Here is a 13,946-nt window from a genome sequence, read left to right as displayed (position 1 = left end):
TTCCAGCTGCCTCTTCAGTGTTATATGGATGTGATGGTGTGTGGCATCCAGAGCAGCCTGAAACAAATATTTACCTGAGGGCAGCAGAGGGGAGAGCAGAGCTGGCCTGTCTCTCTCTTTCGTCTTGTTTGATCGGCTGGTTTGGGGTCAGAGCCGTGTCAAGAAGGGAGGTAAAGAAGGTGATTAAAAACGGATGCTTTACATTTAGGCCCAGTTATCAACAGGGCTCGATGCTTGCATGGCTTTTCTAACTTGTTTGTTGTGCGTGCTCACTCACTTGTAGTTCAGCATTAGTAAAGCTGGTCCACACACCTGCATCTGCTTCAGTAGAGGGGAGTTTTCTCTGAGGGGTTATGACAGGATCTCAGTTTAAACCAGACTTGTCAGCCTCACATCCTCAGGCCCATGTGGCTATTCAAGATCGATTGCCACTTAGCCTCAACACGGGGCTCCATTTGATTGTAAAAAGTGAGTCTTGGAAAAGTTAAGACCCCTGAATTTGTTTTATTTACACCATGAGCCATAAGTTGACTCACTGTCTCAAAGCTGTTCATTTTTAAGAATGGATATCAAGAAGGAATGGAGAGGAACTTCCTGGGGGCTCGATTTGGATGCTGGCATTCATTCAGTGTATAGAGTAATTACTTCATTTAGCACATCACATTTTAATGCAAGTAAATTGAAGCTGTTCTTTTTTAAAAGTTTACTTATTTGGCGGGGCAGTGATGTATTTTCACAGATCCATATAGCAAAAAAACCTTGCATTTCAACATTCAATGTGGAGTGCAAGCTATTTAGCGTTAAACTTGTGTATCATAGTATGTGTATCACCTCTACAGTCTATTCAGTACAGACAGCTAGGCTTTTTTTTGTAATTAAAAGGAAACTCTCTCGATCCCCCAAGAAACGGATTAACAAGAGAGTTGGGGGAAGAATTTTTTCCACCATCTATTTTTTTTTCCATTACAATTTTTCCCACCATCAATTTATTTTTTCACCCTCATTTTTTCCCCACCATGTAAAACTTTTTTCCACCCTTTTTTTCTCCCCCATGTCGCATTAGGGGCTCTGTAATAATTTAATGCAAGTACCTGAATATACTTAAAATGCCCATCCCTAATATGGAGAATGATGGTGACTGTTTGCATAAGATCCAGTTGTCCAGTGTTTTCGACTGCTGCATTAGCATAATTTTCAATTACTGTTGTAGCTCTTTCCTCAGTTAAACCCACCCGGCTTTAAGCTAAATCCACAATTTTCCAAATTCCGTCCAACTATCCTCATCTTTATAACCCCCTGCACTTAAATCTTTGAAAATGTCTGGCCCTTCAAAGGAATGAGCTATTATTGACAATAAAACCTGCGCCACACAGCCCAAAGACAGTCGTCACTTAGCTCTTTCAAAGGATTTTCCCTTCGTTTCGCTGTTTTTGTTTAGTCTGCCCTCTGGCTGACCCCAAGCTGTGACCTGTTCAGACCTACGTATGTCTTTCCGCAGGTTGGGCTGCTCTCTCCCAGGCATCTGTTTTCTAGATAAGAGCCGCTAGTGCGAAGGCTGATTCATTGCTCTGTCACTGACATGGCGTTTGGGCCGTCGACATCCCCGCTCTCCCTGTGTCCGTGTCTGTCATGGCCCAGTTTTTTATAGCATGACAATCCAGATTTAGTGACAAATCGAGCAGCATGCTGTGGAAAAAGGCTTTTCTGTTTGTTACATTAAGAGATCAACTTTCAAAGGAGGAAACGGCAGAGCGTTAAAATGTTCAGTGTCCCCACCTACACTGTGACCCTGGCAGTCATGAGACGTAAAACGTTTCTTCATGAATGATGACAGGTTGGGACAGGAACCGAACCCTCCGCCTGACTCTCTCTGGTGACCACGCTGTGAATCGCTGCTCAGTTGTCAGTAGAAAATTTTAAAGTAGCCTCAACCTTGGCACCAAACTTCATCTGCTGAAATCTTTCTGTTGCCACTTTTTAATAACAGCCACTGTTTCTTTACAGCAGAGTAGCCATCTCCCAAAGTAAGAGGATTAGATTTTTTTTCTACCTCACAGTAAGTTTCAGGCCTCCCTGTCCTCTCATCTTCTTCTCTCCTCTGTTCTCCCTCTCCTCTGTGTCGGCTACTTGTCCAGCAGGGCCACGCAGTTTCACAGTCTAATTACAGGTCAATTAAAGGCTTTGTGGCCTAGTCCTCCTTCTGCCAGCGCTTCGGCCGTAGTGAGCTTAGGGGACTCGACAGAGTGAGAGTGAATGAGATATCATTTCATGTGGAGATCAGCCGAGAGAAGGCCTTGAAAGAGGGAATTTGGGGGAAAAGGCTCCCCTCTCTTTCTCTCAATGGGCGAGAGTCCCTCCACCCTCGCCAACCCACACAGCACCCAGCATTTTAAAGAAGGGGCCTCTGGGATAGAGGCCAGAGGATTATGGGAATATTCATGACCAGATAAAGGGGTGAGCGGTTGAATGACTGTGTTTTGGGGCTCATCTCTTAGGTAAACAGGAGCCTAAATGGAGTTTTAGATTGCTACTCCCACTGCTCAGAGAGGAACAGGCATTGGTGACTCTGTCCACTGTTCTTGTTGCATTTCCACAGGATGGAAAAAAGAAAGCCTTGTTTTGGCCTTTTCTTCCTCTTGCTGCTGTCTTTTCGGTGGCAAACAGATGGTGTGGGGAAAAAATATCTGTTTCTCACAGTTTTTATCCACAGAATATTGGCTTTTCTGAAAGACGGCATTCACATTCACCAGTGGCCTCCTGGGCTCCTGAAAGCTGCTGAGGGCTCATTTTAAAGTCATTAAACATCCCGCTGCAAGGGAATGGTTGATGGGTTGTTCTGATCTAGGCGGTCTTCACTCTAAAATTTTATGGTGGAACTCTTAATTACTCAGGTAGCCAAGTAACAGTAAAGGTGTGCTAATCATTTTCTGAAACACACCGGAGTATTTGTGGTCCAGGTTTTGTGTTTGGTGGAACCTGAAAGTTGCTGGAAATCTTATACTATATATACCTGTAGTATATTCTAATACTGATTACAACATCTACTAAGGGGTGGGGGATATATATACATACAAAAATGAAAAGTTAAGTATAAACAAGTATCCATTTTGTTTTGAGCTACCAAGATGAGACTTGCTTGGCCATTTTGGTGGCAGGAACCTGGTGATTCAGAATAAAAGCATCTTTGTGATTTCATTACTTAATACTAAAATACTTAATTTCATTTTATTACAATATTTAACTTTATTAAAGTGCTTTATTTAACTTCATTATAGCAGTACTTTGTTTAACTTCAGTATAACAGTACTTTTTTAACTTTATCGTACCAGTAGTTTATTTAGTATTTTAGTAGTCTACGTACATCAGTAAAAGACGAGATATCAAAATATCCAGATACATATCGGGTATTGCGATAAAGCCTAAAAATATCACCATGTTATTTATATATTATTATTATTATTATTATTATTTATTATTTGATTTGAGGTGATGTGGTTGCTGAGACTTAAAAGCCTAAAAAATGCATTCGAATGACTGAAGGAAGTAGATGTTTTCGTGCAGTAGTTAGTCTGAATGCTGCCCGAGAATAAAGACTGTCATGTTGTTCAGAGTGTTCAGCCTCCAGAGGCAAATGAGTGACTTGTGATTTTGAGGTGAATCACCAATGTCACAAGAGCGGCTCGGTACAATCACACTTCTGCGGTCCACTGAAGAGGAGTTGTTTTGATACCAATACCAGTGTTGAAAATGCCTCAAATACTGCCCAAAGGACTTGGTTCTTTATTGGTGAGTCTGCGAGTTAATGCACCATTCAGTTGCCACATAATTAATAAATGACCTTCTACGTAGTTTCACACCCTCGGAAAATGGCAGTTTTTGTCGAAATCAGTTCCTCTGGTGCTCTAAAACAGTAGCCTACACAGAAAGTTGCGCTGTGCAGCCAGTGGCAACTACTCTTTTAGAGCAACCAAGAAGAATTGATTTCCGGTAAATAGTGTAACATTAGCCATGAGCAAGATGTCTGCAATTTGAAAAAGTTACACAAGTAATAAGGCAGCGTAAGCAAGGCTTTAGTTTTATGGGGTGGCACTAGTGTTAACTCTAATATATTGTTATTCATTCTAACATATATCTACTTTTTAATGTTTCCGTACTGTGCCATTTACTGTTTTACTCTTAAGTTACTTTTAAGAATTGTTATTTTTCGGTATTAATTTATTTTTTATAACTAACAGTCAAGTAGGATAAAGAAAGTTCTGTCTAATTCAATCTCTGCATGTATTTGGTCATATTTTACAAATGGTTAACCAGAGCCATGCCATACAACACTAGTAATTATATCACATCCATACAGCTTTAGCAGTAGGGCATATTGGTCTATATCAACAATTATGGCACTAAAAAGTCAAATCATTATTTCTTTCAAGTTTTAAGGCTGAGTTTTGTGATAATTTAAGAAATCAGCCAGTTTATTGTGGATTAAACTATTATTTATTGTCAGAACATGATGAACATTTGCCAAACGGGAACATTTAACACATTCGGGGTAGATTCAGAACAGTTCCCATATTAATAATGTCAATAAATAAAACAATAAACATAAAAATCTTAACTCTGGTCAAGAGCATTTAAAACACCGTTTAACATTTATATTTCTATTCGCAATAGACATTTACTTTCTGTTGTTTCTTAATCAAACACTAACAAAAGTTGGACCTTTAAGACATTGTCCAGTAACGTGGGTCATTTATTGCTGATGAAAATTTGATGTGACTGAGGCAGAAATCATGTTTATGCATGAGGAAATATAAGAAAGTTTTATTCACATTACCTGTTATTACATAATGTCAAATCACGCCAATGAAATAGCTGCTTCATCAGTCACATTAACTTGCTAACTTACCATTAGCATTAGATAAGTCAACTATAGCGCTTTATAGGTTAACGTTGTGTGCCAAATTCAGTAGTTGGGTAGTCGAGCGCTGTTATCCATGATCCAAAAAATCATATTAAAAAAACTTTGAGCGTGTAGAATCTTGTGCCATTATAACTTTATGATGGACATAAATGGTCAGTCTCGTCTTCTTCTGTTACTACTTCTGCTGCTGCCTCTCTCTCTTCTTATTTTGGTAAAAAGCAGGTGGAAACTGGCCGTAGGGTGCATTACAGTCCCTTCTACATGATTTATCAAACTTTTTTTTATATCTCTTGGAAAATAATATTGAGATAATTATTATCATTTTACTGCCAGCCATAGCTAGTAGAATATAGAAGAAAAAAAACCCCAAAAACTTTGAAACACAGTGGTGTCTGATTGTTATTCACTATACACCGATGCACAAGTTCATGCATCACAATCAGAAGATTGGTTTCAGTAAAGTCAGCAGCAGGTGTTTATTAAGATGCATGATTTTCAGTCTTCCAGGGTAAACTTTCCCAGACGATCTGGGGAATCCAACCTGTGTCTTTTGTTATCACAGCCCTCTAATCTTCCCCCAGTGATTTAGTGGAGCTTGGTGTCTCTGCCCGACAGTTGGCAGGATCCTTAATGTTTGACCCGCGTTAAGCGTTCTGCATGTGAAACATTGAGGCTCCGTAGAGCACGTTATCATCAGCCACATCTGAACCCACTTAGAGGCTTTGAAGCTCGAGCCAGGGGATTTCCCATGTTTTGATGATCTGACAGTCCGTACCCTCCTGTCCCCACACCAACCAAACCCCCCCTTACCTCACATCTCCTTTTCTTCAGGTCAGACAGATGTTGGTAATCCTGCTCTGATTGGCTTGGAATCGAGTCGTGTTGTTCTGTGGTCAGGGCACGCAGCCCACACGGCTGAACTCTGTCAGTTGCCTTTGAGCCGTGCCCTGCGGTGGGCTGCATGTTGGAATGGCGTACCGCAGGGTTATGTTTCATTCAACCCCACACCTGCTGCAGCGACTTGTCAGCGTGCCCCTCGACAGGCCCCCTTAATGCCTCCATTAGGTGTTGTAATCTCCACCTAACGCCCTGCCATTTTGCCTGAGTGTGTTAACAGAGTATCAAAGGCCGGGGATTTTTTTTTTTTTTCCGCCACCTGCCAGCGGTGAGTGTGTAGGAAGGTGAAAAGAGGTGGAGGTGGCATGACTGTACAGCTCTAGCTGGCTTTCAGGACATTAGGGTGGTTTTGTCTGTGTGTCTTTCAGGGTTGTCAGTTAATTTTCTCAGTTCTGCCTACCTGTGTGTGTGTGTGTGTGTGTGTGTGTGTGTGTGTGTGTGTGTGTGTGTGTGTGTGTGTGTGTGTGTGTGTGTGTGTGTGTGTGTGTGTGTGTGTGTGTGTGTGTGTGTGTGTTCTCCAGCACTCCTCGGCTCCACTAGTATTTCAGGACGTGTGTGGGGGTGTGCCTGCATCTCCCCAAAAAACCATTTGCTTTTCATCCGTCAGGAAAAGGATACCTCGGCAGCCGTGCTCCCATCAAAAGGGGGCTGCACACAAGCCCCTGAGTACGATATTTGGTTTCACTCCAAAGCACGCACACAGTTATCACCTTTGTGCCGACCTGAAATGGACACTTAGGACCCTGTTGCTCTGAGGTGCAAACCACAATGATTTATCTCCCTGGAAAAAGTCTTTTTAAAGCTGTGTTTTGATTGGGCCTCTTCGTTGGAAAATAATCAACAATAGGTTGCATATAGATCTCGTGTGGCTGATTGATCAAGATAGAGCGGTGCTGGTTTGTTCTTCAGAGCTGCTGTTTGAGTTTGTGCTTGGGGGAGATCCAGACAGATTAGCGAGGGTGACAGGGAAGCTGGAGAGCCAGCCAGGGCTGGAGGTGCAGCTGGCATTGCGAGCCACGGCTTCCTTTTTCCCCGTGTTGGCCCGCAGACTTCCTTCAGCCACTGTTTAATCAGTGATTAAGACTGCTTTAGATGGCTAGCTCGTCTCGTGTGACAGTACATGTTGGGAGGAAGGATTGTGCATCTTATGCAGTCCTCGGACAATAGGAGTTTTATCATGAAAAGAAGTGACTGATTGTTTTTCCAGTGGATTCCCCTTTTTCATGTGAGATGTTGTTGTTATGGTATCTCCTTGTGTCCATTAGCAATGTGCCCGTGAGGTACATACCACAAGGAGGGGAGGGCGAGAGCTTTGATGTGGTCTGTGCTAACTGGGAAAGGGTACACAAGCCTTCATCATCACATGTGTAAAGGAGGTCTGCCTTGAGGTTTGGCTGTCACTATCAGAGGGGACCATCTGGTGTTTTGGTGAAAATGTGAGGAAATTTATACCTGCAGAAGTGTGCAGAAGAGATGGAAATAGTGTTAGATATTTTCTGTTTTAAAGAGCAGATTTAAAACTTGCTACTCATCCTGATGTAGCTTAATTTAGCGCTTTTTATGTTTTAGTGACTGGAAGCAACAGCGAGGACTTCAGATTCACACTGTCTGAAAATAAACTGGATGCTCAAAGCAAAGAAGTGTATAAGGCTGCAACTATTAATTATGTCTGTTATCAGTGAATTATATTCCTGACGATCATTTGATCTATATGATTTTAAAAATAGGGATGTCAAACGATTACATGTTTTAGCCGCGTTAAATCGCAGAATTTTAATGGATAATAGCAATTAATGTCATTTTTTTAACAGTATGTTTTTGTTTGTATGTTTTTTGTCAGTTGGCATTTAACGTTATAAAAAAAATTAACCCATTAATCACGGACCTTAAACGCATTGTTATTAATGCGTTAACATAGACAGCCCTATAAAAATAGTTAAAAAAAAATTTTAAAAGTTCATTACTGTTTCCATGACTCCAATGTGTCAGTCCAAAACCCAAACAATTTAAGTATATTAGGGCGCAGCTAGAGATTCTGTTCATTGTTGATTTACCTTACTAATATTTTTTCAATTAAGTAGTAGTTAAGTCTTTGAAACATCAGAAAATAGTAAAAAGAAAGAAAGGAAGAAAGAAAGAAAGCAGTAACGTAAGAAAGCAGAATGTCTGTTTGCTACAGACATTCTGCTGTTTTCTGCTACTAACCAAGAAAATAAATGTTGTTATATTATAGCCTTGTTTTATTTATCCTATATATTTTTTTTTTAATTATGCCATCAATATCAATTTATTTAATTTTTCCCTGTGGTATTGAAAATGGTATTGAATATTGATATTTTTCAAGGTATGGATCAAAGTGAGAGATTCCAATGTTGGGACAGCCCTACCAAGCTGATATTTATAAAGCTGAGACAGTGAATTCTTCTTACTAATTATCACATTAATTGAAATTGTTTCCATTCAGTAAGTATTTTTGTATTTGATTTCTGTCAACGTTTTGTGTGTTTTGGTTTTTTTTTTCAGGGTTTGACTAACCAACCTACTTATATTGTGCTTTTCTGCAGAGAAAGTTCGTGAGATCCAGGAGAAACTTGAAGCCTTCATAGAAGCTCTACACAAGGAAAAGTAGGAGAACCAGGTATCTGTGCTGCAGAGTAAAACTTACCTTTTACCTGCATCGAAATAATCATCAGTAAGGCAGAAAAATCAAAGTTGTCTAACGGTTAGACTATGAATAAGACAACTGTTAAGTAATAGTACTAGTAATTTATCTTTTAGATATCAATCGAAATCACAACTTTGGCTTCCCACAATAAAATGAAAATGATCGACTGCAGTTTTGACATTTAAAATGCGTGCACTGCTCACCGAAAACTCTGCTGGACATCAAATCAAACTAACAGCAGCCTCCACTTTTGACAAGCTTTAATGCTGCTGCACATGAGCTCCTGAGTGCTGCGACTGCACACAGGCGAGACAAAAATCGTCCGGTCATCAACCACCATTACTCATTGTTTGACGCATTTCAGATTTAAGAGAGAACAAATCATATGAAGAGCGCATGAGACTTTTTTGTGCAGCAAAGCAACACAACTAACTTGTAAAACCACCTGAAAAATCACCACAATCTGCAGTACGATGAATGCATGAAGGCCAAGAAGAAAAGCATCGCGAACATCACCTCCATGTCCAGCGTCAACTCAGACATCCAGGCCACAGCGCATCACGTTACTCTCACTGCTGTTAAAAATAAAAATGAATACAGTGGTGGATATGTTTCCATCCAACTCTCAAAGACCAGCTGACATTAGAAATGCAGTCGCAGTCCATTTGGCCAAAGGTATGTGGACAATAATCGCTCTTTTCATTTGGTTGCTTCTGTAATGGCATATTTATTTTGAGATAGTTAAGTTTATTTTAGTTTTATATTTTGGGTGGCCTACAATATTATTTATGTTTTGCTTCTAGGAGATGCACTGAATTCAATTGAACAGGAATCTTACTTTAAGTGTTGTTGTGATGCAAATCTTTGTTTATTATCAGGAATTTAAAAGAAAAGTCAAAAGTCAAGAGTAACAGGAGTGTTCTGTTGATTTATTTTTGGGCAAAAGGTTTTGGTGAGATTCTATCTATATTTTGCTTCTAGAAGATGCAGTGTAAATAATGTATATAAAGGTAAATAAAGTATCATTTGAATGCAAATATTTGTACATTAGCAGGAATGAAGCAAACTATGGAAGTAAGAGCAGTGCTGTTTATTTATGTGAAAGTGCAAAGAAATATTTTGTCCCTAAAGAATTGAATAATTGTTACAAATAGTTGTGATTTCAATATTGATCAAAAGAATCCTGATGATCATTTTGGCCATAATTGTGCAGCCCCAACATTGTACTGTTTGTAATATGGTCTTTTCTTGTCTTTACAGAAATATTGAAAGCAAATGAATGGATCACACCAGAGAAATGCACTGAACAAAGACAACTAAACCTGTAAATGACCGCCATCACACCCTGACCCCTCCAACACCACTCCCTTGATTTTAATAGCCTCGGCTCGGCTTCCTGTCCCCCTCTGACGCTGATGGAAAGACGGACCTGAACTGAAGGAAACAGTTCTCAAGCTTTCGCTTTGTTTTCTCTTTCAAACGGCCCGGGGTCAGCAGGGGAACTTGTGCACAGGAGCCCAAACAGCATCACATCAGGAGGAAACTGAGAAGCTTGCACAGTGTTGTTAGACATCTGAACTCTCATTTTCAATAAATGAGGTTTGTGTTCATGTTTATCTCCCCAGTTTTTCTTTTTTTCAGCTGTGTACATGTGATTAGAGGGGTGTGTGTCTTCACTGATCTGTGTACAAAGAAACACTGTTGGCTCTGTTCCTGATGGGTGAAACAACCTTGAATATCATACCTTTATCTCGCCTGGTGCTCCTAAAATTTGCCATGGTCCCTTCCTGAGATATGACAGTTAGCCTCTATTTAACATTTACCAGCTCTTTTTAGTTGCAGTTAAGGTCCAAAAGCACTTAAGTTGTCCATCCAGCTATGTTCTTCATCTAGGCTATGTGAACCCTTAAATAAGACAGCATTTAGCCCTAGCAGATGTTTTTATCTTAAATCTATAAAGAATAAAAAGTAGCTACCTGGGTCCAGTTTCTCTCCCATCAACAGCCTCTAACAGGATACAACCAGCTCAGCTCTGATGTTTGACATTGGAAACAATATCATGTATAGATTTTTTTTTTTGTTATGATTTTGATCTAATGGGCTTTATTTGACATTACTTTGTTTTTATGTCTGTCAAATGCTCATAATGTCTGGGTCATGCACCTTTTTTGCTTCTGTGTGTGTGTGTGTCTGTCTGTCTGTCCCTCTGTCTCTCTGTCTGTCTATTTTTGCACTTCCACTATTGTTCATTGACGTTTCATCTACACTCATCCTATGTTGCAACTGACGGATAATACAACAACTTCCAAAAGAAACTGATAGGACACCCTCTAAAGATTCTTCAGACACATTATTAAACTAAATGCTTCAGTTTTTTAACTGATTATATGATAATGTCTTTTTAACCTACAGGCAGACATCACTACTCAATGGCCATAATGCATAATCAGTGAAAGATGTCATAATAACTGTTTTAAAATACATTATCGACCAGCTTAGTGCATTTCAATTGATTTTGAAAAGCTATCTGTCAGTTGTTAAACACCACATCTCCACTTTGGACCTGGGCTTGCGTCTTTTTTGCTGTCCAGTCCATCTTGATCACTTGGTACAGATACACAGGGGAAGGTGGGTTGTCTCAGCGTGTTTCTGATCTGCACCAGGTTTGATGTGTATTTTGCAGCACACTTGTGTCTGTGTACATGTGCACAGCGCAGGTTCTTTTCCTCTCCTGTCGGTCATTGAATGGTCATTTAGATCTTTTGCCTATTGCTGCTTCAAGGATGAGATCAAACTCCAGAAAAAAGTGGGGAAAACAGTTATTTCTCGTGGTAATAAACAGGAATTATCCTTAAAGTTAAGGAAAAAAGGAAAATATTTAACATGCTGGTGGGTAACTGAAAGCTTACCCTTTTATCAACTCACTGATTCCTCTAAAAGTTGCTGTCCAAGGTCAGATGTCTCCACTTTGCTCCCAATCTTGTGCATTTTCCTTAGTCTCATCTTGAACCTCTTATCCCACATCTATTCTGACTCTTCCCATCACCCACGTAGACATCCACAAACTCTTCCTGGCTTGAAAAACTGTCTGATGTTTGACCGAAATCAGGGTGAGAGGCTGTCTTACCCTGTCCATTCATTTATGTGTATATTGGTACAGTATATATATTAAATAGGCCGTGCATTCTGTACAGGTTAAGTTAATGGGAAGCCACGCTACTATCATGTGCAGCACGTGTATGCGGAGTGAGCAACTTGTGTAACAGAAAATCGGTGAGTTGGTTCAAAAAACATGTTTTATGTTGTAGAAAGTAATGTTTGCATGGTGTACCCCATCAGATGTGCTTTATTTATTAAAATTGTGTTTAAAAGAAAAAAAGTGAAAATAAAATTCACATTAATAAAAACGACCTTTTTCATGAAGTGTCAGCTTGTCCAGTCAGTGTTGACTCTTTTAACGACATCAAGTCGCCTGCTGCTCAGGGCAGTTATCATCCAGCTCAGTGTTAGCAGTTGTCTTGAACATTGTCGGCTCACCTGAACCTTTAACCAGTGAGAAACTCAAATCATGTATTTTATCTTCATTAACAAAGGGAGTTTGCCCAGTTTTTAATTTATCATTTATTTCTGAGCATGTTCAGGACTTCTTGTCTATATCAGCCCAAAAGTGAAGAGTTAACACATCATTCTGGACCTTGAAACAGTTATCACGAGTTGACATAACAATCTTTGTTTTCAACTTTTAAAGCCAACACAGACATGAAGTGGAAATTTTCCATGACAACTGAAAAAACTCCATCGACTAATGAAGATAATGTGGCAAACAAAATACATTTTGTGGTAAGATTGTTTAGATTAAGATGAAATTCAAAATAAAACAAACCAAGAGTCTACAGCCATGCTTGGACTGCCCTTTGTTCCAACGGCTCATATCTCCGAAGGCCCAATGCGCATTGCTCTGAAGGGTAATTTCTCTGAAAAAAAGGTAGCATACTCTCCCAAATAGAAGAATATAGCTAATTATTACGCACATTTATAACGTATCCTCTGTGTTGGGTGGGCTGGGTAGGTTTAGGGGGGAGGAGTGGGATTGGTTTTGGTTTTGTGAAGAACATCAGTGAAGCCAGTTGAGGCAAACTGAGGCAGTCCATGCCTTTGCCATAGTTTGAAGTTCAGATGACTAATTAATAATGTGCCTCTGTCTTGGACAGTGTGTAGCCTGTTTTCTGAGCAACGCATGTTTGTTTCGAGGATAATAGGCTGTCAAACACGATCTTAAAGTCCAATGGCACAATTTTCTGACTATTGGGGTTTCAGAATTATGGGCTGTTGGAACAATGGCACGGCACCCTTTAAAAGTGCCTGGAGCTAAACGCTCATGTCAGCATACTAATATACTTGTCATGTTTATCATCTTGTGTTAGCATGCTATCATCTGCTAATGATTTTGCAGCTATTTGGTCATAAAACAAAGTACTGCAAAAAAAAAAATAAAAATGATTAAATGTTGGACCTCGTGATGCTGCTCGAGGAGTGGTTATCACCAAATCTTGCATTAATCAGCCTTTGGGGATGATACATAAAATTTAATGGCAGTTCATCCACTAGATGTTTAGTTCAATGAAAAAGCTGTCCTGTTGAAGGCCATCACCTCGGATGCATGGTTTTCTCATTCTTGAAGAGTTGTGTACGTGTACGTGTTTCCATTCCATAGTGTGCTGTTGTCCTGCAGCTGGTTGCATCTGGATGCAGTGATCTGTATGCTCATGTGATGAGGCCTCTGCTCCAGGTTTGGGCAAACCCTCTGAGTATTTAACTCTGCAGGCTGTTATCTCAACCCGGAGTAGACTGAAGACACGTTGCCGCCTGAGGCAGCAGCTAGGGAGAGGCAGGCAGGCAGCTGAGGGCCTGACTGATTAATAAGTCAGAGTCCAGAGGTTCTCCACTCCTGGGCATCCTCTCTTCTTTCACAAGAGCCTGGTTGTTACTTCATCTCCACATCGCTCAAAGGGAAGCGCAGCGGGGAGGGGTGGATGTAGAGGGGGCCGGCCTCATCCTCACTACCATCACCTGAGGCTTTACACATGGAGATAACTGCCTCACGTCAACTTTCTATTTTCTCTGTGGCTATTATATTCCCCTGTTTTCTCAAAAACAAGGGAAAAGGAGTGAAAAAAGCCTAATGACTTTGTAGCAGCCATGAAAAGAAAGGGGGAAAAGTCAACCTCCAGCAGAAGGCCTTTGTGCTATCAGATAGCCACGTTCTGGGAGGAGGGAGGCCGGCCGGGACACACTATACACCATTAGCATCTGCAAAGGCCGTCACGTTGACTAATAGCCAGTGCCACAACGGCACAGTGGCTCAGTTTGTGTTTTCCCTCAATCCCCATTATGTCAGTGACACAAAAGCAGCCGAGCCAGACTTTTCAAATGTGCCACAGCAGCGGACGTGCACAAAGCTTCATT

General features: G+C 40.5%; 1 protein-coding gene across 4 annotated transcripts in view; it reads left to right on the top strand.

Annotated features, from left to right (window-relative positions):
- The window catches only part of opa1 (OPA1 mitochondrial dynamin like GTPase), a 49,117-nt gene extending 39,027 nt beyond the window's left edge, over nucleotides 1-10,090 (top strand). For all 4 annotated transcript variants that reach the window (XM_042516039.1, XM_042516025.1, XM_042516031.1 and 1 more), the window contains 2 exons: nucleotides 8,380-8,453; nucleotides 9,741-10,090. In XM_042516039.1, the coding sequence (XP_042371973.1) occupies nucleotides 8,380-8,444 (65 nt within the window). In that variant the 3' untranslated portion in view covers nucleotides 8,445-8,453; nucleotides 9,741-10,090. The remainder of the gene's footprint in view (nucleotides 1-8,379; nucleotides 8,454-9,740) is intronic.
- The last annotated feature ends 3,856 nt before the right edge of the window (nucleotides 10,091-13,946 follow it).

Source organism: Plectropomus leopardus, chromosome 3 (genome assembly GCF_008729295.1).
Source record: "Plectropomus leopardus isolate mb chromosome 3, YSFRI_Pleo_2.0, whole genome shotgun sequence".
In the NCBI taxonomy this organism is placed as follows: Eukaryota; Metazoa; Chordata; class Actinopteri; order Perciformes; family Serranidae; genus Plectropomus; species Plectropomus leopardus.
This window is presented reverse-complemented; position numbering and strand designations above follow the sequence as displayed.